The sequence below is a fragment of the Platichthys flesus genome, chromosome 4 (genome assembly GCF_949316205.1).
Source record: "Platichthys flesus chromosome 4, fPlaFle2.1, whole genome shotgun sequence".
Lineage (NCBI taxonomy): Eukaryota > Metazoa > Chordata > Actinopteri > Pleuronectiformes > Pleuronectidae > Platichthys > Platichthys flesus.
Genome location: NC_084948.1, coordinates 7,509,434 through 7,536,880, shown reverse-complemented (window position 1 = coordinate 7,536,880; position 27,447 = coordinate 7,509,434). Strand labels below are relative to the sequence as shown.

Sequence of the window (27,447 nt, the reverse complement as noted above, 5' to 3'; positions counted from 1 at the left end):
CAATTTTATTTATTTTTGTAATTTTATTTCTACAATATTTGGGTGGTATATAAACGTGGGTTTCAATAAAGAAAACCTCAAAGATTCTCTGAGATTCAAACCATACTAATTTGTTCCCCAATTTTTCCCCCTCAAAACCACATTGCATGGTTTGATCAACTTGATGCCACCATTGCTTGCTGTGCATTATGGTTGGAACGGATGACCCAACACAATAATATTTCAGCTGTAATTAGCAAGAATAACATATTTGGCATTTTAGCCAAGAATCATTGTAAGGATCCAGACTTTGAAGAGACTTATGGCCCATTCAGAAGAAAACAATATTCTGTTTTTTCTTTAATGAAACCAATGTAGTGCCACCAATATTATAATACACTTTTCCAGCCTCAGTTCTTCCACTCCATGCTTTGCAATTTCCCTACTAATTGCATACTAATTGCAGTGACGCATTACATTCTCGACTGACTCCTCTATTTTGTAGTAATGGCTGGTTGGATGTTTTTTATTTAAGTGCGGTGTATTATTGAGTCTAGTATGTCTTATCCTCCGCCTAGTCCAGATGTTCTGCTCTTTGGTGCTTTTTGCCGTCCTTGCGGTGCTCACTTCCTGCTGTCCTGCATAAAGGTCTCTGACTGTTTGATCATCACAGCTATGCTGCCATCCTTTCATAGTGTCTCCATTGATTGTTCTTTGTGCTTCAGTGATACAAAGTGAAATGTCCATGACTTCTTCATGATTTAGTGCTTGCTCCCCTCAAGTTCACATTTTATCAATGTGCAAGGAAGAAAGAGAGATGGATAGAAAGAAAGACAGAAAGAAGGAAAGAAAGAAAGATGGAATTGAAGAAATACAGAAAGACAGCATTAAAAAGGTAGAAAGAAAGAAAGAAAGAAAGAAAGAAAGAAAGAAAGAAAGAGAGAAGGAAAGTAAGAAAGTAAAAGCGAAAGAAAGAAAGAAAGAAAGAAAGAAAGTTTTCTCCTGAACAGTTTGAACCGGCACGCTGTGAGCGCCCAGCCTTGATTGACGCACAGCTCCAGATGGGAGGGTCGATCCTGGAGAAAGGCCCGCCTCACGGTGTCTGAGCGCAGACTTGTCTTGGATATAAAATGAAGGAACTTGGTGACAGCGGGGCGCAGTGTGTAGCTGGAGTTCACCAAGTGAACTCACACGCACGAGCTCCAGAAAGACCAATGCTTTAACAGCGCGCACTCAGAAACACATAGCGCCTTGCTCTGAAGTCAACCAGTAGATCCGGGGGCCGGGCACACACACGCAGCCATGGCGGGGGACGGGACCGACCAGCGGGCGCTGCAGTATGAACAAACCCTGGTGAGTTGGACCTGTTGTCTCTGAACTTTGTTCGCCGACCACACTGTGGGCTACGTGTTGTCCTCCTGCCGGGACAGGGAAGCCAGACTCCCCTGACAAATCCTGTCATTGAAAGCGCTGCCCGGCTGGCGGGAGAACCGCACAGACCTGCTACTGTAACGACACAATATAAATCAGTGGTCAAACAAAAGTTGTATTTCGACTGAATAAACGCGTGTTTGGGCAGGACATGTGTGCCGAACGTGTGTTTCCTGTGTCACAGTGTGTGTCTGTGAACTGTGTTATTTTTGCTGGAGGGTGTGTGTGTGTGGAGACAGAGAGAAATAAAAGTTGTGTGTTTTCAAACGAAGTTCTCCTACTGTACAATCACGTGGAAGTGCTGAGGCTTGTGGCGTTGCAGGCAGCTGTGTGAGGCTTTAAGCGTCTTTAAGTACACAATGTGCCTTTTTGTGTGCTTTTCAGGCCGCATAAGAAGTCAAGGACACACTTTGTGAACTGTCAAACACTTAAAATTGTTCTTAACTATGTTACAGTCAGTTTAGGCTCATCGTCAGAACCTCTAACCTGTGACAGTCTCCTGTGTGGTTAGATCTGGTCCCAACTCTACTGTGCATCTTTAAGACCCCCCCTTCAATATATATTTTTCTTAACACATATTAGAAAGATGTGCGGCATACAATTAATATAATTATATATCTATTTATTAACCACATATCCACTTTATGAGCCGGTGGTTGCCTTACTGTACACCTGGTGGTCAGTGGGGAGCAGCATAAAGGTATTAAAAGTTGTAATTTATGCATTGAAGTGCTGCTTGGTGCTAAATAGATAAGCTGAGTCCCTTAATGATGTGTAAACGACCAGTGGAAATATTATGCATATACACATTACGCGTATTTGGTTCATTAGTAGATTAAATCTTCCTATACATATCATCAATGGGCATTTTTTGCAGAATTATGCCCATCGAGATCTATGGTTTGGCAAATAATCTGTCTGATGCTATATATGAAATATCTAATGCATGCAAGAGTAGGATGTCTTCACAGCAACAGTAAAGCAGTCATTACACCAAGTGGGCTGTCATCCTGAAACGTACAGTAAATAGGGGTGAGTGGGCTGCATACAACCACCACCATCCAACAATAGATCAATTCACTGCTGCTTGTTCTGCGTGCATCATGGGAAAAGCCGCTGTTTACATGTACTGTACATGCATGGTATGTGGTATGATGCCCTGCAACTTAGGGTTGGATCCTGCATGCAGGACCCACTGAGTGTGAACAGTGATTGAATCTGAGTTCCGACATTAAAGTGACTGTATGCCTCCAGCTTTTATCTGAAGTTACTTTTAGCATAGATAACATGCAGGCAGTTGTTTTGCAATCAGTGAATGAATAGTTTGATCTTAAGCCTGTTTTCTACAGCAGGGGGCTCCCAAACATTTTCATGTCACATGCCCTCAAACAGTCGATGAATAGGATACATCGACAACAATTATGTTCTGTTCTAGGGATCTCCATAAGGATTCGTTATTAATTTTTAGCAATGAATTGTATAACACGGTAGATAAAAGTGTCCAGGGGAGAAACAGGGGCTGAGTTTCTCGTGGAGAATCAAACACAACTGATCATTTTGCTCCTCTTGAAGGACTCCCTGTGGTTCCTATATCCCTCTTAGAGCAGCGTGGAGATCACATCATGCCCCTCAGAGCGATTTAAGTGGGTTTGGACTATGTGTGTCTCCAGTTGAACTTTTCTCGACAAAACTTGTGTCAAGCCTTAAGAATTTGCTGTTTGAAGAGATTTGTTTTATAGCCAACTGAACCCATTCAGTGGCAGTTGGGCTTTGAATCGAGAAGAGCCACAACTGTAACACTTCTTTGGGCCTCCGTTTCCTTTTGTTTAAAAAAAAAGAAGTTTTTTTTCTTCCCCACCTCTCTGTGTGCTGTTAATCAGTGTGTGTGTGTGTGTGTGTGTCTGAGAGAGAGAGAGAGAGATTACACAACATGCGACCCGCTGATTCAGCGCTGGACACTGTGTCACCCTCGCAGGGTCTCGTGCTCGGCCCTCCCGCTCTCTCAGAGGTGCATGCACGCAGCACTCTCTGGGAAAAAAAGAAATCCACACTTCCACACCTCCTTTTTCTGTAAATATGAAATCTCCTTGCTGTACTCGGATGATTGAGACGCAAACACAATAGTGAAAGCATCTAAATAAAATCGAATAAAAATAGCTACAGTGTGAGAATAACCTCTTTTTTAAACATAAATGCACTCTCTCTCTTCCCCCCTCATCTCCTCATCGTGGGTTGTAGTAACATGGTGTCTTTGTGTGATATTGGCAGTCAGGATGGTTGTGTGGGTTTGTTGTGGGCAGTGGATGCTCAAAGAGGCCACAGTGTAGTGTGGCTGTGAGAGGCTGAAAGGCTGCCTGTACAGAAAAGTTGGTGAAGTTGCTAAATAAAACCATCCTTAACATATTGTGTGTTAACAACAGGGTGATGCATCACTTTGTGTAAATTGATTTATTTTAGAGGCTACTATTGAGTACGCAGTTGTTTGTTTAGAATATAATTGACAGCTGATTTGGTGTATTGCCAAAAGGTACATAAATTACAATTTATACATATTAAGTATAGTTTATACGCTTGCCACAACATTCAGTATTGGCAAGAATGCTTGCATGATATTAGTGACATGTGAACATCTTATAACTGTTTCGACAGGTTTTTCAAGATAAAAAATTTAAAGAATGAATTGAGATGGAAACTAAAATTTGGGATCTGACACAAGAAACCTATAGAACCCAGAACATCAGCAGCTGTAATCAAAACTTAGTAACATATTAGTATTAACGATCAATGTCAGGGTCGCCAGTATCCATGAGTTAAATGGTGCTTGGAAGAACTTGAAACACCCTTGGCCATTACAGTGTTATTACAAATCAGAGTGTCTTGCAGGTCTTTAGGCATGAACCATTATTTACATGCTACGCTATGTTTTTGACCATCACAAAATGCTCAACTAAAACAGTCAAAACCATCAGTTGTGTTACTTTGGTTGTTTGGAAGAAAAAATGGTACCTTAGGAATGGATTAGTGATAGTCACGTGTCCCTACTGAACAGGCGTTACCTTGTTTGATATTTCACTGGGGTGTTGAATCCCTTTTCCTTACAAAGGCTATTTACAATATTGTCAAAACTGCTCATTCGGTAGTGCCATGCAGAACTTCCATGTACAGTAAATCATCCCTCGTATCAAACTTAGCATTGATCCTTCACACAAAGTTGTGTGGTTTTAGCTTTTCTTGCTTTGACTTTAACGGTTGTAATTTTTCACTCATTAATGTGCTGCGATGGTTCGTTGATACAAACTGATACGTTTGAACCATTTGACCTTGTGTGGTTTAAGCAGCTCTGCAGTAGAAATAAGGATTCATTACAAATATAGATTTAAGCTTCTTTGCATTCACGTAATCGACTCGAAAGTTACCAGCATAACATTGTATCTGTTATCAGAAAAACAAATCAAGACTGTTGTTTTCTATCTCTGAGTTGATGGGTTGGTTTTCTTGACTTGTCTGAGATGACCCTGAGGCCAGTGGTGACCTTACTTGGGTTAAACAGTGCTTACAGTCTTTTGTTGGAGCCACAACTCTTTGTCCAGATTTGTAATAATTAACCAGATAATCAATATGATCCCATTTATTGGATAATAATGTCTTAAAGGAACGTTGAAACAATTTTATAGATCAAGATAAATATGTTTGTGGAGAGTTTATATGAAAACTATTTATAAAAAAATCATCAGGGTTACATCAGCCTGGACCTAAATATACACATTTTAACGTCTGTTCTACAGACTGGAGGCAGAAGTTCAAATAATGTAGTTTCTTTTTCTAGCCAGGGAGGGGCCAACACTCATTGGGTTTACAGTGGTGTTTTGATGGTGCCGCAACTGAGAGCTCATTACTGATTAATCTGCCAAGTGTTTTCTAGATGAATCATTTGCTCAACAAAATTTTATTGTGAAAAATACCCATAACAAGTCGCAGCTGACTTATTCAGATCAGTTCGTTTGTTTGGTCAACATTCAAAAACCCAGAGAAATTGATTAAAACTATAAGAAAACCCAATTTATGGTTGACAAGCTGGAAGTAGTGAATTCTTTATATTGTCTCTCAACAATATTGGGTTGATCAAATACTTCATTATTAACTCTTTATTTTCAGCTATGGTAACTTAACCAATATTGGTAAATTAAAGGTTTATGGAAGAGGCACCCCTAGAGCTCTAGCTGCAAATTTTTTGTTACCGAGCTATCCATATGACCTTGGCCAACCTGATTAACATAAAATTGCAAACTGTAACACACTGGCAAAGTCTTCTGGGTGTCACAAACACACATAGACACACCTTTTTAAATTTCAAACAAAATTCTCCACATGCCGAAGTGTAAGCTATATTGAGACACAATCAAAGGAGTATCCCACGTACTGAACACCTTGCATAACAAACACTATGTCCTGTGTCAGAATGTTTGAGAGAATTGTGTCAAGTTCCACTGGGAGGGGCTATACTGACTGTAACGCCCATTTCCCTAAATGAACTACCTACAGGAAATACTTTTGTGGAGTTACAGGACTCTAACATGACAACATCCTTATTGCTAACCCTCTAGTGGTGGTGAATGCACAGCTTACATGTACAGTAGGTCGCAGTTCAAGGTGTTATTCTGTCACTGCACCCTGCGCGTGTCATTACCCCTGTGATGCAGCACTGTTACTCTCAATGCATAATAATGTATTTGTGGGTGTGTATGTGTGTGTAAGGTAACTGGTCCATCTGGAGTCTCATAACCAGTTATCCCAGGGCTTGTGAAGGTGTTTGCACATTGTGTTCAGTGTGTAGAGGATGTTCATAGAGGAGTCATGTAAGGTCACAAGGTACCACGCTGGTTTTAATGTGTTAGTAGTCGTATTCCGGTCTAACACCTTGTGGCTATGAAAACCTATAATTCCATGTTGTTGTAAATGCCAGAAGCAGAGTTACAGCCGTTTACATGCCAGACCTTTGCACTTAAACCTGTCTCTGTTGGTACTGACTATTTCATGGGAAAAGAAGGTATAGTCAGTCAAATTTGTCTGCCAGCAGGACCTCTGGTTTATGAATGCAATAAGGAAGTGAAACTGTCTGCAAGAGAAACATGGGAATGTAATGAGGTGCTTGTGCATGCTTTTTCTGTGTGTGTGTATGTATTTGTATGATGTGGCCATCTGTCTTGCTGTGTTCCAGGGTAATTTGTAACCCTGTGTTGTTCTCCTCACCGTAGTAATTTGGCTTTATGTAGCTGTGGGAATGTCTGTTTGATGTGATGTCTGCTCCATTGCATCCATAGTGGAGATTTCTCCTGACCTAAACTCTAAACTCCTCCATTTCACTATCACTTCATCATGCCTTGTGGGCAAAGTCTTCTTTTTTTATTTTGCGAGACAGGTCAACAACTCCTTGACCCCTGGCTTTATTGTGCGGAGAAAGGGGTATTTGCATAGCACTTGTTCAGAGCAAAGCTGTGAATAGGCTGGGTCTGGCTGCAGATAAGCATTAAGAGCCTCCATTGGATAAACCTTTGCTTTTTCTCCATAAAAGTGAACTCTCCACCTCCCACTTACTTTCGGCACAAACAAATCTGTGATGGATTTCCTGAGTCAGGGCTCGTGGTGTGAGATGGATCAAGCGCAAACATTTGCACAATGCCAAAACAATTAGAACTCCTAATGAGGAACTGTTTGTCATAACTGTGAATTTGTCAAACACTCAACAGTACGACAGATTAAATATTGACTGTGTCTGTTTGTAAAGCCAAAGGTGGAGTGTGTTTGTTCCAAGATGCATTGATCAAGCAGGCTGAGTCGTGTTAATGATTAAAGACTGAAAGATGGAGAGAATGGGCTCGCGGGTCAATAGATTAACAGATGAGTGAGAGTCAGCTGTTGAGGCGTGTCCATTGATCATTACCCTTCAATTATTTATACCTCCTCTTGTGTCCTTAACAAATATGTATTAGAGAATATATAGAAATCTGAGATCTAAGGCAAGTGGATCTTGGTTCAGGGATAACTCTCTGTAATTGTCTCTATTAGATGAACACACAACAATGCCAGTTGAATACAGGTTAACAGCAAAGTAGAGAATTGGATAAAGCATGGAAAACACAAAGTACATTAAATATGTTGGTTCATCTCATTGTATCAAGCCATAATGAAGTCAGACTGGAAGTTTTTATCAGAATGCAAAGGTCTACTTTACAACTGTCAAACATTTACTAAAGCTCACCACAAAAACAAACACATCAAAGACATTTACTACATTGCTGAATGCCACTGACTTTGAATATTGCTTAAACTAGCACTTTAATTAATTTATTACCCTTATTAATCCACATTTATGACTATTTTGTCTATCAGATGTCAATCAAGACATTGTCACGTTTTATCTAAAGCTTATAGGGAGTGTGAATTGTTTTTTCTGATCAAAAACACCCTAAGATATTTATGTTGCAAATACAATATGGTCAGCAAATCATCACCTTGGAGAAGCTGGAATCAGAGGAGGTTTGTGAAAAGTTGTTCCTTTATGACAATTAGCTAATTAATCAGGTGAAGGGGAGCTTATGTGTTCTTACAAAGATAATTCATTATTAAACTCCTCCTCAGAAGAAGCTGGAGTGTTATCTCCTCAGCATCACAATTTGCAGTTAAATTAAAAGCAAAGTTGTGTTGGCCTTGAAATTCTGAACGTAATTACAATCACTCAGCTCTTAAAATTAGAATGTTACGTTCCAAGTTTTATTCATCATTTTTCCATTCATCACTGAAAATAATAATTAGACTTAAAGTATAAAATGTGTTCTCACTACACATCGACTGTTTGATATTATGATGCATAATATTTGTTATTAAGAGAGGGGAGATGAAGCTGAACTATTTGCAGAGCTTTGCGATCATGTCAGAGCCAGGAGGACAGAGGAGAGGCCAGTATAAAGAGGACTCCTGGTAATACGGTTGACAAATCCAGTCTGATCCTTGGGATTTTGATGTGGAGCCGAACAAGCGGTCATTGTGTGACCCTGGCAGAGCTGAGATGTGACGTTGCAGTGAGACAAAGAGCCGAACAGGAGAGAAACGCAATGAGTAATGGTTTGTTCGAATGTAATAAAAGGTGATTATGTGTAAATTAGTACAAAATACTGGAAGGTCAAATATATCCATTTATCAACATTACTTTTATACTATTGTTTTTTTCCACGCTAAAATGTTGATTAATCCTGATATACAGCCTGAAGGGTTCATTACTATTGCAGCCATTATTTCCATAGTTCTGACTTGTTTTTATGACTCTGTGATGGCGACAGCCAGTGGCTGGAGGCATTATGATTTGTGGTTGTCTGTCTGTCCGTCCTGTTCTTGTGAACACAGTATCTCAAGAATGTCGTTTTTTCTTCTTTGGTTCAAATGTTCACTTGGACTCTAAGATGAATTTATTAGATATTGGTGCTGGCCAAAGTTCAAGGTCACTGTGACCTCATAAAACGTTTTGTAGTTTTCGATATTTTATGAAAAATTCTTGAGAATCCTTTTACATTTGGTCCATAAATTCACTTCGTCCCTCAGATTAACCGATTGGATTGCGATGCTCAAAGGTCAAGGTTAGTTTGGCCTATATACGTTATTTTGCCTTTTAAACATGATATGATTTCACTGGTCATATGAGTTGAGGGAAAAATGTGTAGACTGATTGGCAGAGGCATACAACCGAAGTGCGTATTTCTAGTTTATTTCTTGTTTATTTTGTTGTCTCACGACACAGATCAAACAGTTTTTTTTCCCCCGTTTTTTTTACTTAAGGTTGGATGATCCACACCCCTGCTTTAAATCCTGGCTCAAAAGGAAACTGCTATAAACTGATGAATAAATTCCCTGTTTTTGAAATAAATGGAGAAAATGTTCACTGTTCCCACCCACATAAACAATTCATTCCTGACCTTTATTTCACCATAACTCTTCCTGAAAAGCAAAGGGGTCTAAGATGCAGCACCATTTCCCTTTATATGAGCTACTCTGCTTTCTAAATTTGCAATAAGCACATGGGCAGAGGACACTGTTTGCCCTGGGTTCTGTCTGTCAGGCAACCTGGAGGCTGTGCTATTACTCTGGTAGGATAAAACAATAACAGTCCAGGGAGTTGTTGAGTTAAATATATTCAATAATATTCTCAGCATTATTTGTTATAAGTACAATATTAATATGCAATGTCAAATATGGGCAATCACTAATGGCAATGCCTTAATAGAAGGTGTAATAACCAACAAATTTTAATGTTAAACATAGCATTCGTTGCAAAAATCTTTTTTAAAGGTTGACTTACAAACCAAACCTGCACCTTTGACCTTGAAACCGGTTGTCAATCTGCTCGCTGCTCAGCTTCAGTTAATCATTGTTTAATGTAATTGAATAGAAGTTTCCTCTTGTCACTGCCAGTTTAAGAACACATTATCTTACAGTTGATTCAAACATGCCGACCGCCTGGACAAATACAGCTGAGTCACCTTGAAGTTACTGTGTTCCATGATGAAGCAGCAAAGGCAAAGTTGACAAATCAGTGGATGTTCACTATCAGTTATGTGTGTGTCTGTGTTTTGAGATTTTCCATGTCTGGAGCTGCTTTTACCTAAACACATTTTTTTGATAAAACGGTGTCTTGTTTATATATCAGCTGTGGTTCGTGAGACAGATCCAGACTTGGGATGTTTCAACTGATTAACCTTGGCTGTTTACAAGGATCCATCTCTTTTCACCTTGTCTGAATTCATGTGTCTGCAGTATGGTGTCGTTTCGAAGAAAGCTGCTTGAGTGTCTCTGCCTAATTGTTTAAAACTTTGTGTGTGTATTTGTGTGTGTGTGTTTCTTCTGCCTTTTTAATAAGTGGAAAGCTCAGTAATCGATAACGGTGAGCTGCAGAGTGAGGGCCAGTGCCAACTTAGCCAGAGGCTTTTCTATGCTTAATTGTATTACATCCTGATGTGTCATAACTTTGTATGATAACAAAATCGTATGCATTTTTAGTTTTTGTGTTATGCCATGTCATAAGCAAACCAGAAATAGAGCTCAGTCTGAGTTTATCGCGCCATAAAAATTATTATACGTTTCTACTGTTTTAATTCATAAAACATACAATGATACCTGCATGCTTCCCCTCACTTTAAACAATTGGATTAATAGTGCTTTAATTTTGGATTTCTTTACATGTTTGTGTACAAGAAGTGGTGGTCAACTGCCCATTAATAGTGCTGTAGTGAGTAGTCAAGTAATCGATAAGTTAATGGACAGAAAACCAAAATATTGCCATTAACATTACATCACATTTCAGTTATCTGATACTTACAATAAGTGCATTAAACCATGAGGGTACAAAACAAGAACAACATATTATCCTCTTAAGTTAAGTGTTCAACCAAGAAAAGTAATCTGAAAGGAATATCGGCAGCCTTAAATCAGTTAAAAGGTTTGGGCAATATGGATAATATTGTCTATCAAAACAGACAATATTATCTTACAGGTATGATCTAATCTCACATCTTCCTCATGACATCTAATAATTGTCTGTTGTGGTGCAGTAGTATCAAGCTGAGTTTTGGTCATGCAGAGGTTTGTCAGATTCTGAAAGTTTCCACCTAACTTATTTTGCTTGGTGGATGGGTTGAGACACAATGTTGTCAGCATATTTAGTTAAGACCAATGTCAATATAATGTATTTCCACAAAGCATTATTTGCACGAAGTTTCAGGGAATTGGAACATTAAACCACACAGTGAACAACTTTGTTATAGCTCTAACATTAGTCAAACAAGTTATTGTGTTTGGAATTACACTCGACGAATGAGAAGTGCAGGGACATTAGTCATATGAATGAGAAATGGGGTGAATAAAAGACAGCAAATATACTGTATCTGTGTATTGCCAGTGTATTGTGTATCTGTTCCTCTGACGAATATTGTGTCAGTGTGTGTGTTTTAGGGCGAGTTCACACCAAAACGTCTGCTTCCAATCAGTGTCAGAATGATACATTGTTCCAATTTTTCCAATTTAAATGTCAAGTGCGCAGGGAGCGTGTCTGTGAGCATTTGGCAACTTGGTGACAGGATGTGCCTGGTGCATCTGAAAACGGCGAGATTGAGATGTACTGGGTGTGTTAGTGGCAGGATAAAAGACATTGTTTCATTACCCTTTATCCTCTCCTTTACGTAAGGTTTTCCTATGACATTGTATCTCTGCCGCTATCACACCCAGTTTGTCTCAATCTCCTCCAGTTACCAGATGCGACTGGCGCATCCGGTTATACCAAATGCACACTGTCATTCAAAAATGGGTCCTCCTATTTTTATAAACAGTTTGGCCTCAGAGTTAGTGTGTGTCAAACTAAAGCCCTAAATGTGATAGTGAAACGTTTTCATCTCTCATCCAAGAGGCTTCTTCAGCTCAGTTGGTCAGGTCTTGAGTGCATTTGGATGTCGTCAGAGACAATCAGCGTATCCCTTACACACAGATACACTGAGCTGAGGAAGGCATTTGTAAAAATCTCTGTTTTAGTGACGTAAAACGCTGTTTTAATGTGTGGACGTGAAGCCTGAACGCAGAGGAAAATACATTTTTATTAGTGTGGACAGGGCCTGAGTCTATTTTAGCTGTTGGTCACAACTCTAGAAGATGCAGCCATAACTCCAATGTTTATTTACAAAATCTTGAAATGCTTTTTAATGCTTCAGTGGAAAACAGCTCATGGTATTGTTTAAGCTAACCTTTGATTAGCTAAAGTTGGCATACACATTTTACTGACATGGTAGTGGCTCTGTAAGGCTATAGTTAGCCTGGTTACATACTCGTTATTTTTGCATGTTCATGTAGAGTAGATATAATGTATACACTGTTCTTCTTAGTTTAGACTGTTGAAATGGGATTAGCTACTTAGCACTAAACACAAATACACTTGAGGCTGATGGTCATTAGTAAGTATTTGTTCTTTAGCGAATATGTTGCACGAGAAGAAAAGTCGGAAAGATTCTTCCTCTTCCTCTGTCCAGACCAAATTAGAAGACAGTTCCACTAATTATAGCATTTTTCTTCCTTATGGTTTTCAATATAATAAATAAGATAGGATAATAATATTCATATTTAATTTTGATTTAGGGAGAGCTGTTCAGCAAATTCTGGAATTTAGGAAATATGCATTAGTAAACTGTAGGCTTTAGTATTACTGACTCTAATGGGCTCTAGCTTTTGTGAGGTTATAGTGTTAGGGGAGGGTGCTGAATTCAATAGTGAAGAGTTTAATGGACAAACTCCACATTTGGTGCTACAGAGAAGGTAATTGATGAAAATGTGTGAAAACTTCACCTGCATAGTGTTAATCCTCAAAATTGCATTGTGCCAAATCACTATATACATAATCTCAAGGGAATTTACATTGAAAGGCGATAAACCCACTTTCCACAAGGAGCAAAAACTTTGGTTATTAAGGAGAGAAAAAGCTCCCTCACTAACTGGAAGAAACTTCGAGCAGAACCAGACCTATGTGCTTCGATTGGTTGGGGTGAGCGGAGAGAAAGGGGGATGAGGGCAAATGTGGGTGGAAAAGAAGGCAGAGAGGACTGTGAGGAGGGAGAGACCAGGAGCAGTTGTGTAACCATCATGTTTCAGCTCTGTTGGACTGGTTGTTATACAAATAATAAGTGTGATAATTGTAGATTTTTTTTTTAGCAACACCAGTTAATAAAAACAATAATGACGACGATAAATAATAAAACTATTTTAAAGGTTTCTGTATTGGAGAATGTATCTGTCCTATTGATGGGGAGGAGGTGGTGAATTCTTTATGAAATCACTACTATTCAGAGTTAAAGCAATTAACGGACTAGTAAACTCTCTGCTGGCTACAGTGCTGAAGAGGAACCTGGGGTTTGTTCTTATTTTCTTCTATTCATAATAATAATCTGCTTAGAAACCAATTTCCGTTACTCAGACATTAAATTCTAAGTCGCTGCTTAATTGCTGTTGTTGTAAAAGGGCTTTTAAACATTATGGCATCTCCTCCCTCTCTTTAATTTCAGTGAAATCACTGTACTGTGCAAGATACATTTTCATCCAGTTCATCCACCCAGAATTTCCCTCACTCCCACCTCCTGCCTGCCTTTTTAATTGCAGTTATTTCAGTGTTGATTGAATGTAATTAAACAGATGCTTGGCAGTGTTCAGTCGCTGATAGAGTTGATCAGTGCTGCATTTGGCAGCTGAGTCCCCACTGTCGTGAACTCTTGGATTGGAAGGCATGATGAAAGGTGCTTTGATGCTCCAAACACTGCTTATGAGCAGGCATTACACGCATTACACTCTACTGCATAAGCCGACACACAGACACACACACATGCCCCTTTGTAAACTGCACATACATTTTTGCACTAAAAGCCACTTGGCCTTTGTTTGAGAGAGAGAGAGTGCTCACGGGCAGGTGTGAGATGCTCCTCACAACACATTCGACAAGCAGTGCAGATCCCACCTGTTTCATTCTACACAGAATAAGCGCTGCTGTAATGACTCATGCTACTCATCATGTGGCTGTGATGACAGAGTCAAAGCGCTGCTAATGGTCCTGGCCTGAGTATCCGATCACAGCGTGGTGGATTCATTACGAGTACCCTTTCTCCTCTATTTCCCACCTTCCTCTGTTTTATCTTGTTTCGTTAATGTCCTGTCTGCAGATTTGCCTGCTGTGTGTGTGCTCTTCCTGAACTTCTCTCTCTCTGCCTTGCCCTTTCCTCTCCTATCATCTGACTGCACCCACGCGAATTCTCGCTCACTCAAGAAGATAATGTCTGAATCTTTCACTTTGGCCGTGTAATTTCTGATCGAGCCCATGTCCCAATAGAGCAAGTCTTTGTTCGGAGAATTGACAGTGATTAAGTGGGCGTGTTGGTGACATTTAATATCATGTGGATGGTGAGACGACACGATTGGATCAATTCTGTTAGTTAGGTCAACACCAACATTTTCAAAAGAAAGGAATTAACATGAAAAGGAAAGGAGTTATGAGACATGTTGTTTCTAAAAATAACTGATATGATATTCACAGCGTATAGCTTCCTTCTCCTCCCAGGCTCCACGCCTCGACTTAACCAAATAAAACACGCCCTGTAGCTGAGAACGTCTCTGACACAATCTCATGTTGGGTTCTACCAATCTTGGAATGGGCAGCTCCGGACAATCTTCAGATCTGATTCCCAGACACTTCAGTTCACATGAGAAATGGCTTCAGTCTCAAGGATTTTCTGACCCTCTACTGGCGTTACAGCCTCAAGCCTTCTAGCCCAGTTCAGATCTGTTCACCTTCAGCTTCCACCCCTGATTAAATGTTGTGGACTAAGTGTGACTTGGCTGGACTTGATAAAATGATGCTTATCTTGGTTTTTAAAAGAACAACTGTGTGTGTCTACCTGAGCAAATTGTCTTAGGTATTGGCAAGGACCCTGTTTTAAAATTAGATGCTGATATTATCCCAGCGAAACATTTAGGTCAGAAGATATTGTATGATATCCTGCACAAACACAAGAAACTAGTGTCAATAAATACTGCTGTGTGCAAAAGTGGAAGTCAAAGTATTCTTAACATATCAAAGCAGGGTTTGATTTGATGTTTTTGTATACTAACACTGTTCTTTGTTTATTGTATTCTTCATTTTTATACTTAAAAATACTTATAAGAGTAAAATCTGCATATAAAGTAGATACTAAAAAGTGAGGCACAATGAAACGTGAACTTTTAAAAAGTAACAATGAAACGCACCAAATGTCGTTCAATGTCTCATGAACCACTGTGTGTGATTTATTTAGTTTAGCTTTAGATTAACACTAGCCCAAAAATGATATGCTAACATTTGAGGAAAAGGTAAAAGATAACACTCTTTTAATGTTGATATATAATTAAGGGTTTTAATTTTAATTTTCAAACCCTTTCATTACTCTACATTCACCGACTGTTCACACTGTTGATCAGCTAAACTTGTTTAAAGCAGCATCATTGGAACCAAGTGAGACACACTCTTCTGAAGTCAATTGGAATGAGATCTAATAGTGAACGTGATGCTATTTTTCTTTGGTAGATCTGGCACATGTTGGCACATTATTAGTGTAATCCACTTCACAAATTTACATGAGACATCTGATACAAATGGTGTAAAATGTTTTACAGATCTGCCAAGTATGTGTGTGTGTGCGTGTCTGGCGTGAGGATGTACTGACCAATCCAACCGCTGTTCTTGTCACTTTCCCTCTTCAAGTTCATGTAGTCATTCCAGGAACTAGTCCCTGAGCTCACAGGAGAGCTGTACTATTGGCAAGTGTGTGTTTCTTTATGTGTGTGAGGCTACGCCAAATGTGTTCATGTTGAATAGATGGATTGTGTAATGTGATGTGACAGCAGAGAGGAAAAAGAAGAGATTAAGTTCAAGAGTTGGCCTGCTCACTTTAATGGCTCAGCTATTAAAAGAGCCCTTTTTCCACACATCAACAAGCGATTAAAACACACACACACATCCTCTGTCTTATTTATCCACTGAACAAGCAGCGGTTTGAGCACAAGCATACAGTGTTCGTTATCCGGGTTTATCACGAATCCTCCTTCATTAATGCATATAGATGGTGGTGGTTGTGCCGACATGTGATGAATGTGTTTCAAAAGCATCAGTAGATATAATGGAGCAAATATAACTTGTGAAATAGATTTGAGAAAGACTTCACACTTCAAGTCTTTATTTTTCTGCCTGTAAAAAAATGAAAAAAGGATTAATTTAGCATCACATTGTAATGGGGCCGTACTCTTCAAGTCATACCTCGTTGTGCTTTGCAACTTACCATATACCGTTTCTGGTTGTAGTCACAGACCTATAATATCATTTTAGTATAGTACCCCAACTGAAGTGTTTGTGCTCTTGTTTCTTTTTTTGCAAACAGATTCCACAGCATTCTTTCCCCCTGGGAGAATGACTCTGTGCCTTTGAACGCCGCTTCATGCTCTCCCCCCATACACATGCAGGAACCACCATTAAAGATGCACATTAAACATCACTCCTGCAGTTTGTTTGAAGCTCTGCCCATTTGGTCCCAGTTCCACAGAGTCTGTGCCTGGATTGTGAAGTACTTTGTTCTGGAGTTTATCCTTCTCTCACACATCAATTTCCCTTCGCCTCCCTCTCTCCTTTCTGCTCCCTCACCCACTTGGTGGCCACTCAGTTCCACAACCGAACCAAACTAACTGATTACTTCTGTTTTCGTGTCCTGCGGAGGATCTCTAGAGAATTGTGTCCGGACTTTCCCCACAGTTTATATCTATATAGTCTGGACTTTTCTCCAGTTTGTCTCTCACATATGTGCAACTCAGCTGTGGGTTGTCTGGTCGTGGACATCATGTGATTTTTTTTTTTTTCACATCTCATTGATAACAGTGTGGGCGGCTCTTATCACCACAACCTCCTTTGACATCTTTGTCTGTGTCTTCTATGTGTATGAGTACGCTTCTTTATCCGGAGAGATTTTAATTATTTTTTCTTGATTTTTTTTTTTTTTTTTTTTTCTCATTCCTTCTGTAGCTTGTCAGTGAACCCTGTGAGGGGTTCCCCTGTTTTTGGCTCACATCGGATTCTGTGCACTTTCTGGGGACAAGCAGGCAGAAAAGTCTGTAGGCTCTCAAACGGACATTTGCATTCACACATACACCTCCCCTGGAGAAACTGCGGTTGATCTTTGGAGGAAAGCCTCTGAAGCGGCATCCCATTTGAGTAGTTTATTTTCCTTTTCTAATTAGTTCTGATCAGTCAGCAGAGATCTGAGTACGGTAAAGTTAGAGCAGGACATATTCACTGAGCTCCTGAGCTAACAAATAAGCATATTTTGTTCAAAGTTCAAATCCTCTAATTCCTCTGAAACTCAATTTGTCTGAATATGTTAGCAACCTCTAAGCATTTCTAATGGTTTATTCATTGGGATGAACCTTGGTCTCGTCATGTACTGAAATGCATTGATTTTGCTCAGAGATTTGTTCTTGACACTTCCAGCGTTTGAATTTACTTTATCTGATCAAAAAGCCACATCGCACAGTCAAATGAGTTTGGATGCAACACAATGATGGTATCTCAAGGTTTCCTCAGAGCTTCTCAAGGGTTTAGGTGCTTTGGGAGCGATGTAAATCTTTACCTCATTTTGAACTATTAATATTTTTACAAAAGCTCAACAAGTGTTGTTTTTACACTTGGACATTAGCAGGAAGAAAAGTGAAACAAAAATGCTCTGACCAATCTTGCAATGTAACGGTGTTGGCTGCATTCCAAAATCTGGCTTCTGCAAAAAACTCAACTTCCCCAGTGGCTGCCGGTCAGCTGACCGAGTCAAACCAGAATCCTCTCTTACTAACATTCTTCTTGCGTAATCAATTCCTCCAATACCACAGTCTTTTGGAACTCATCCTCTGTGACAGCTGTAATTGTCTGTTTGACCGATTATCTAATTTCTCCAGAAATAGAGTTGGAAGACCCTATAAGAACAAGTTATCGCTTGTCATGCATTTTGGTCATGTTCCACCAGCCTTCACTAGCCTCCACCAGGACGCCTCCTTTCAAAGAGAATGATGCAATAAATAAACAAGGAATTTTACAAAAAAAACATTGTCTTCCATGGTATCTCTCCCCAGGTAGAGCTCTCAGCATATTTTCTCCATTCATTTAGCTTAAAGGTTCTGTGCAAAAATGCTTATCAGGCTTATTATGTAGTGAGAACACCTGTTTCGGATTTCAGGTTCAGAATCAGCAAACCGATAAAGTGGGCACAGAAACAAATATTGGCAGTACTATGGGTCCAAAGCAAGATACTCCAGAGTGTTATCATGTGCTCATCTATAACCTGTCTGTCTGGCTTAAGCACACAATGGATGAAGTGTGTCTGCCCCCAAGACCGGGCTTCAAGGATCAGAATCGGGGGAGTTCAGGATGGTGAGAAGACATTTGGCATTCACATCTCTGCTGAAACCCAGTATGTGTGTGATTGTGTTATTACCTGGCAAGTACATGGCACGTCATATCTGCCCTCTTATCTCAAATCCCACTGTATCTGTTGAAGCATAATTCTACCAGTTAAAGCCAGAAAGCCCAAGTCTCCAACCTATTGGAGGGGGCGCTTCACAAAGCCCGGCCCTGTGTATTGAAGACATTCTGAGTGTGTGAAACCTCTTGCATATTAGCAACTGATGTATTCTCAGAGTCTTCTCCCCTCACTGCTTTAAACCTTTTTCAAAGACAACTGGGATCCCAAAACAACAAATTAATTTAGAATTTTCTGCCAACACAATGGGTTTCATTTATTTTGTTGTTGGACAGCTGAATTTAGATTGATATATTCCTTTTACTTCAATGGAACAAGCTCTTCTACTAATTTTAGTTGAGTGATTTTGTACAGGACTGTAAAAGGCAGATGAGCAGCTATTTTATGTTAATACACAACGCGCACATTATGTTATTACGCTATAAACCCCATTTACCGACAGTTCAACCTTTTAAAATGAACTTTGAATGATTTCTCCTGGAGATCTGTCCCCCTGTAGGCCGAGGTGCCTGCTGTCGATTTAACCTTTCAGGTTAAAGCAATCACAGCGTAAAATACAAGAGCAACGCCAACAACTCTTGTGTAAGATCTTAATATTTAAGTTTACATCTGTATTCACGATATGTCAACAAGTTAAACAGGAAATTTGGGTTACCTTCAGTCCAGTGGCTCAACAGCCGGGAGCTGGAAGTGAATAAGTGCCAATGTCCCTGTGAAAACACACATCCTGAGTATATGCAAACTATGTTTTGAGACTGTAACTTGTAAAGTTGAGCTAGTGAAGGGGATCATCATGTGGACAGAATAGTGAAGTCTGTGCTTTATTTTGTCTCAATTCATTCTATCATGAAGAGATAATGAACTGATAAAGAACATACGTGTTTAGATTGGTTGAATTTTGCTTTGAAGTTTATATTCTTAGGACATAGCAACTCCAAATGGTTATTTATGGCAAAAAAAATACATGAGTGGACATTTCTGCAATGGTTGTGAGCATGGATGCTTGTGAGATGCCGTTAGTCTGCTTCTCTCAACACCTGACAGTGAAGTAATTTATCTATTCATCCTCCTCGGCTCCTCGTTCTCTAGGGAGAGAGAAGAAAGAGGAGGACATCAGTCAGGCAGGCAGACCTGTGCTCTGGGGGGGGGGGGGGGGACGACCCACTGGTGTTGCAGTGACAGCTGTGGGCATGTTGGTGTAATCCACTCAGTTCTCACTTTCACACAGGAAAGGGTGCATTATGGGAGAATGAGGACCATTGTGTTAGATGACTGCAATGCCACCTGATGCCACCCTAGGGTGACCCAGCTAGGACATTTAACAAAAGACTGAGGTTTAACAGGCAAGGGTGAGTGACACAGGTGGATGAAGAGGACAAAGGAGAAAGGAGGATTGACAGAATTATGCTTCCATTAAACTTATGCTGATGGTTTCAGACTCTACTGATATTGATGTGCATTGACAGAAACTGCTGGTGTCTTTGGTCAACATGACATATTTTACTACTTCTTTAATAAAGTATATTTGACTTTACTATTCTTTGAGATACAAACAAGAAATGCTGTTGAGGAGAAGTGAGTACAGCCTTTCCAACGGAATTCAGACTCCATGAGAAGTCAATGTGTGAACACAGCAGGGGGTCCCCACTGGATTCAAGTTTATGGACAATAGTGCTTGATCGAGCGTACTACAAATTGTATTTGCTCACAGCTGTACAATTCAGCAAGATAGAGATGTTATTGTGAGAAGTGAAAAAAAAATGTTTGGTTCATTTTGAAACTGTTGGGATAAATTAGAATATGACTGTTTGCCACAGTCTACATCCTTAAGGGGAAACACTGACTATGATAGTCATTCCCAGTCAAACCTCATAACTTGTGTTTTTAGTGATGATCCACTTGTCTTACTTGATTACTTTATATATTTACCTACTACTAGGCTACTATTTGCACTTACTCTAGCCCAGTTTCACAGAGAGGATCTCAAGTGCTCTAACATGAACACATGAGCTTTTCTTACCTGTAAAGATACACTATTAGCTAAACATTAATACTAAAGTATTACATTTAATTTAGCTGATGCTTTTATCCAAAGCGACTTTCAATCGTGTTATGTAACTGATAGAATTACTAAAGGTAGTTGTTAGTACAGGAGCAGCATCAACCTTGTTGGAGTCTGTGGGCATGAAGAGGCGTCATCATGTCCACCCAGCAATGTTCTGTACTTTTTGGTCCACTCTTTCAGTCTCTCTCTGTTCAGTGTACCAGAGATATCACCAATTTATTTTTACTGCATGTGGGTGTTGTTAAAAAAAAAAGAAGGTATGTATAGTTCATACGGCTGTACTGGTTTTCCAATAGCCACTTCTATTCTCTGTCTGTTTTCTGTTCCCAATCTTAGTGGCAGGACAGATATGAGAATGTAGGAGGCATCTCAAATTGCCTTCCCTCCGTCTTTGTACCTCACTCTTTTCATCTGTGTTTTCCCTCCCTGTCCAGGTGAGACCAACAGCTGATATGAAGGTTTCCATTTTGCTTGATGTCACACTCTGTGTGTGGGTGTGATTGCGTGTGTGTTGTCGATGATGAAGAGGAGGGATGTTTGCATGAAAAACTGGTCTTCGGTTGTTGGACTAATGCTCAATCTTTGTTAGTGGAATCAGTCTGTAGCGTGTGTGAATCTGCACAACCCCTCAGTGGGTTTGACTTTGTGTTTTGTTATGCAGGGGAAAATGGCATTATGTGTGTGTGCGTATGTGTGTGAGAGGTAGCACATGAGATTGTGTTTAGTATATGTGGTGTGTGTGATGTATTACTTGTAAAATGCTGACTGGTGGTCGGTGTGAGGCGTAATTGAATTCAAGACAGGTGCTGCCTTCTTTTTCTCTTTTGCTGCACTATATTACTGTTTAAGTTGGATCAATACATGTTATTTTTATTCTTCCTCCTCCCCCCAATCGCTCTCTTTTTGCCTCCTCTTGCTTTTATCCCTTCCTCTATTCCCTCCATTCGTCACCCCATCCCATCCACGCTCAAACAAGTGTGCGTGCTGGCTTGTCCTCCCACATCCTGCTGCCTTTGTTGAGAGCTTGCACACATTCATCTCTCTCTACAAAGTTGGCCCAAGCCTCAGCTATTCTGCCCCTCCTGTATATCCCTCTCCTCTGCAGAGGGAGGTATAAAGAGAGGAAAACTGTATGGGGTTTAGCTTCCATACGGTGCCGCAGGGCCATGCTATGGCGCACTGCACAAGCTTGTGGCATGTGAGAGCCGTGACTTATGCACACCGACAGCTTCTTATGATATATACACGCATGCACAAAGACGCATAAGTATTTTTCAGATGCAGCAACAGTCTGATACTGCTGCGCTACAGTTTCATGGGTGTGATATGAGGCGCAATTTCACACATGCACAAATACTCTCCCAACCTTGGGTGCACTTTGCTGATGATGCAGTATTTCTATGTACAATGTGACACACACACACACACACACACACACACACACAGTGTGAAATGGATGTGGACATTGGTCACTGTAGCACATTCTGTAATGTGCATCGGGCCGATTGAGATTAGAAAGTTTTAATATCTCACTGTGCTTGCGCCACGATTTCTGTAGACAGAGAAGTTAACCTGTGTGAAGTAGGGCTGCTCGATTAATCGTGACTATGATTATGGGGTCAAACGATCTCCAAACTACTATAATCGAGTTGAAAGCGCGCTCCCGCCTGGCTGTTCAGACCGGTCAGACCGGACCCGCATTTTTCCGCGCCGGTCAGTCGGTAAACAAAGATGACGGCTGCGTGTCTTATTCCTCCGTGAATCCAGGATAACGGTGCCCGGTTATTCAAACACTTAATGATGGCAACCCCGCACACTCTCTGACCGGCTGACCAGCCTGGAGAAATGCGGGTCCGGTCTGACCGGTCTGAACAGCCAGGCGGGAGCGTGCTTGAGAATAGCGGTGCGCAGCGCGGCCGCTACATGGTGTGCTGCCGCCCTCCCTGCTTTTCCACTCGCGCTGTTTTTTTCACCGCCGATCACCACACACAAAACTCGCCTCTTTCACTTTACGGCTGCTTGAGAGTGAGTGCCAGTCAGCTGGGCCGCTGAATGCTTTGGGGGAAGAATTGCGCATGCGCGTCTCTTTCGAAAAAAATGCCAAATAATTGTTTCAACTCGATTTATAGTAGTTTGGAGATCGTTTGAATCCATTATCGTAATCACGATTAGCCCCAAGTCAAATGATAGTTTAACTTGATGTAAGGCTGCTTTTTGTTTAATCCAGTCAACTTTACCCAGATAAAACTGCTGACCCTCCAACAGCAGCAGTGCTGTGCTGCCACTGTTATGTACAGTATTTGGAGCGGTGAAGAAGAGAGAATTTATCGTATTGGAGCATTAGCCAGAGCTAGCGATTTGACAATATTTCGAGGTGGAGAATCACATAATTAAAACGGCCAGGTGTACTGTATGCAAAATATCCGCTTCAAGGGGTGGCAGGGTGGTGCTAGTGTTGCCAACATTAATTGGCAACATGTGTGAGTGATGTTGTGTTTGTGGATGCAAGCTAACATATTATTTACTTAGCATGTCTCTGCTTGTTGCTGTAACAGTGAATAATGTTTGTGTGTCTGTGTCTGTGTATTCATTTGTTTGTGAACTTCATTGATTTGCTCTTGTACCTGTTGGTACACGGTAACTCCACTAACTGTGTGTGTACAAGGTCTCCAATGACCACACACACACACACACACACACACACACACACACAAAGGTAAATGTGTTACATATTAATTTGCTGCAGACAATTAATCATTCAAACTTTTACCAAACATGCATATGTGGCTGTGAGCCTGTGATGGTTTACTTACATTTCCCCGCAGTGCGGCTAGAATACACACACACACACACACACACACACACACACACACACACACACATTTATAACACACATACTCCTCAAATGCAGATGAAGCAGCAACAATCAGTAGTGCAAGAACTAATGGCTTTTGTGCGAGAGCTGGATAAATCAAAGGAGATTGAGTAAATCCTTAATCCAGGTGTGTGTGTGTGTGTGTGTCTTTGTTGAAAACCTTTTTACCAATGACATCCACTTGATATAAGATAGATGGGCATCATTAACCAAAAATTTATTTAAACTCACACCTTAAATTGCCTCCTTCTCACTCCATTTCTGATTCTCTCTCCTGGTTGGGAGATGATCCGCTCCCATTGACAAGTAGGCAGTGCAGTGTAAGACATGAGCATAGCAGGTGAACATGTACAATACAGTGGGAGCATAGTCGAACAGTTTTAAAGTTAATCATCTTGGCTCAGAATGCAGGATAGAGCAGCCGAACAGATAAGAGGCTGGAAATCTTCTTTGTGTCTGTTGGCAGAAATTGAAGTGCAGGGTGTGCATGAAAGGAAAACAGAGCGCCCACTCGACTTGAAAATAGTTAAAAGGCCTGTATTGGACAATATTCGATTTTAAAGTCAGGGATATCAGTCTATATCGATATCACTATATAATTCAAGTCAGTGTACTGAGGCACATTAATCTGCAGGTCAACAAGGAACCATCCCCCCATTGATGTTTACTTATGTATGTGTCCTAATAACTCTAACACGGGACGACCGGAGCTTTAATGAGCGTCTGTCCTGAAGCAGCGTTGGTGATAATTATTCAGCGTTGTAAAAACACTTATAAGTCATCCACCTTTATGTAGGATCCCTACCATTAGTATGTGTGCTGCTGCTCCTCCTACACCCTGTGATGTTTGAGTCAACCTAAAGGCCACATTATAGTTGGGTTGCACGCACGCACACATGCACTCAAGACATGCAACACGCCCCTTTTGTGCCCTCTGGCGGCTTGCGTGCGCCCGACAATTTTTCTAACTACACGACAAAGCGACGCAAGCCTCACGCAGCCCGCAAGGCTTGTGATTGGTCGGCTTACTACATCCCGTCCGGAGTCTAGTTTCCGGTTTCATGCCCCACATTACGCGGAAATCACAGAAGATTTAGAAGAAAGAATATGGAACAAATAGAAGAGCACTTGGCTGAAGAGATCTGAAAGTAAGACCACTTGTATAACCTGTCACTGACTGGCCGATTTGTCCGCCAGAAATAGGCTATGAGGAGCCGGAGTGGCGATGTAAATAAACAGTCGACGACAAAGAAGACGTCTCTTCTTTGTGTGTTTTGTCTTTGAAAAAAAACATTACTCCGCATAATGTTCTGGCGGCGAATTGCGTTGCAACACGCGCAGCACGTTAGAGAAGTATAAACCAAAACGAGTCCGTCGATGCAGCTGCGTGGCCTTCTGCGGTTGCAGTCGCAGGACTTTAAGCCTTAACTGTTGTGGGTGTAGCTCTATTCCAGCCACATGGTTGGTTCGGTGCGGCGCTATATTCTCATTATCATTGGCTGTTAATTAGTTCTATCGTGGAAAAGTTCTTTAAATCGTTTTAGTGCCCAGCCGTCTTTAAAGTCTTATTTCTTAGCATTCATTAGGCTCGTCATGTAAAGGCTACAGGGCTAAAGCACCCTGGCAAGTTTCTTTATTTGATCGCAGGGTTCGAAGGATAACAGCTATTTCAAGTTCCATTCCTCCCTGTCAACTGTGTCAAAATCAAGGAAAGTCAAGTTCAAAACCAAAGTCGAACTTTTGCAAACTCCCTGCACGACTCTAACCTTCTTATGGAACCATAGAGATATCAGCATAGGGTGTGCAGTGAAGCCCGTCCATGCACAGGCTCAGACGTGGAACACATTATTCCCTGGATATCTTCATTGCACAAAATATCCACTATCACAGAGAGAATATTTTTCTATTTTAGGACTTTTATTAAGGGCAGAGCCTCAGCCTACAGGGGGTTAGTATGTGACGTAACATGGACAAATATTATTCACGCGGATCTTGGAAGTAGCAGTGGGAGATTTGACTGGGATCTCAGTGTTTTTTTGTGCGAATGTGTGTGTGTGTTCTTGAATGTAAATATCCTGGGAGGGCCAGCTTGAGATGCTCTTTATGGAATGGAGACATCTTTGCCGGTCTTCAAGGCCTCATGGGTTCAGGTTAGAATTAGGATTAGCGTTTAGGGTAGTTGTGATGCTTGGGGGGAAAGGGGCTAGACACCGATAATGTCAGTTAGAGTCCTCATGGAGATAGGGTTTGTTATTGTGTAAGATTCCAAGTAAAAGCAGCAGGAGTGAAGGTACCTGGGGTCATACAGAGCAGAAGTTCGACAAGCAGTAATCTTACTTCATCCTTAAAACATGGACTCCTCTGTCGATGAGATCCTTCAGCCTGTAACAAGGATAAGACCAGCTCTCTGTAATTCTCTGAGAATGGACAGTAAGTCGAGGCAGCTCCCACAGCATAGGGAAGAAATCTGTACAATAAATGCTGACGGTTCCTGTGAGGGAATTTGTTCTAGTGTTACAGTCCACAAAAGCTTATTGAAGCTGCTCATGCACTGGGACTTTTTCAGCACCATTCATCAGTTTGGCTGGATAAGTACAGGCCAGCATATTCAGGGCTGCGACAACTTGAGCAATACAAAATTAATAGATAACTATTTTCACAATTTGCTGCTTTAGTTAACATTACTTGATAGAAATAGAATGTTTTGGGTCTTTGGACTGTTGTGTGGGATATTTGATCAAATCATATGTGGCTGTGAGAAACTAGCATTCACAGTTTTCCATTGTTTCCAATAGGGAACTGAGGTCAGGCTTTATGAAGCCTGTTACCCTGTAGGTGTTAAGGGTAATGGTGTTCAGAAAAGGCTAATAAAAATCGGAATATTTTATCTTAAATTGTTGTTTGCTTGCTATGCATATTAAACGTCTTAATTCCAAAGTTGGATTTTTTTTATTATTAGTAACATTTCCACGATTCTCCGTACCCTTTTTTATACCACGGCAAAAGACGAAAATAAAACATAAATCCCATTGACCTTCAACAGTGGCATGAAGGAAAAGGATTGGTTATAGCTCATGACTATAAGAAAACCGCAGAGGCAGGTCAGCATTGCAGCGCGGACATGTGCCAGGGCTGTATGTCACGATAGGTCTCCACCATCAAAATCAACCCACAGGTTAACAAAATGAAAACTTCAGTCCTCAGCACACATGACAGCTGTTTTTATTCAGAAACAACAACATTTCCACATGCTGTGGAGTCTTGTGTGCTCACTATAAGACCCACGGTGAAGGATCCCCCCTCATATGGTACCAATGTCCCAGGAATGCAGAGATGGCTCACTGCTAGAGCGTACAGCCCTCGGCACAAACTAAATGGTTAATTATAAACACATAAACCAATTCCCAGTTGAGCATTTTTGCAGTGCAGATTACTGGATAGTAATGTTTATTGATTATTGAATCAGTGTTGTTTTGTCATTGGTTATGTTGGTGTTCACAATTTTGTGAGACTAAAAGCTAAAACTGTGTGAGTTCACTTCACCGACCCAGCTTTACCTTCATCTTTATCGTGTAAAAAATGTATTTTTGTACACATTGTACACATGTTACATATGTCATGCGTGAGGTGAGCTGAAGTGCGGTGAATGGTATTTTCCTCAAAGTGGTTTCAGTTACATAACTGCTGTCTTACTGAACCACTTTAGTTAGTATCCTGCCTCACTCTGACCGAAGACAGCTGCAGCATTCTGACCTTTTGCGACACTATTGGTGACCTCTCATCTTTGACCATATTCCACCTCAGCTGCTCCTTTGATATGACTCCTGTTATCACAGCAGCCCCTGAAGGGACAGAGCACTTTACTGTTCTTTTTGATACAATAACTAATTATTCAGGATCCTGTCTTGTGCTCTTCTGAAATATTTTTCTAAGATGGTTTGATAATTATCTCAGCGTATCTGATTTCTCCTCTT

The 27,447-nt window shown here is 40.6% G+C and overlaps 1 protein-coding gene across 5 annotated transcripts in view; it reads left to right on the top strand.

Moving 5' to 3' along the window:
• The first annotated feature begins 1,121 nt into the window (after positions 1-1,121).
• The window catches only part of LOC133951808 (chloride channel protein 2-like), a 128,601-nt gene continuing 102,275 nt past the window's right edge, over positions 1,122-27,447 (top strand). For 4 of the 5 annotated variants that reach the window (XM_062385994.1, XM_062385993.1, XM_062385995.1 and 1 more), the window contains exon 1: positions 1,123-1,332. In XM_062385994.1, coding sequence (XP_062241978.1) covers positions 1,282-1,332 — 51 coding nt within the window. In that variant the 5' untranslated portion in view covers positions 1,123-1,281. Of the gene's footprint in view, positions 1,333-27,447 lie in introns of all 5 variants that reach the window. The other variant, XM_062385992.1, reaches the window with a different exon arrangement.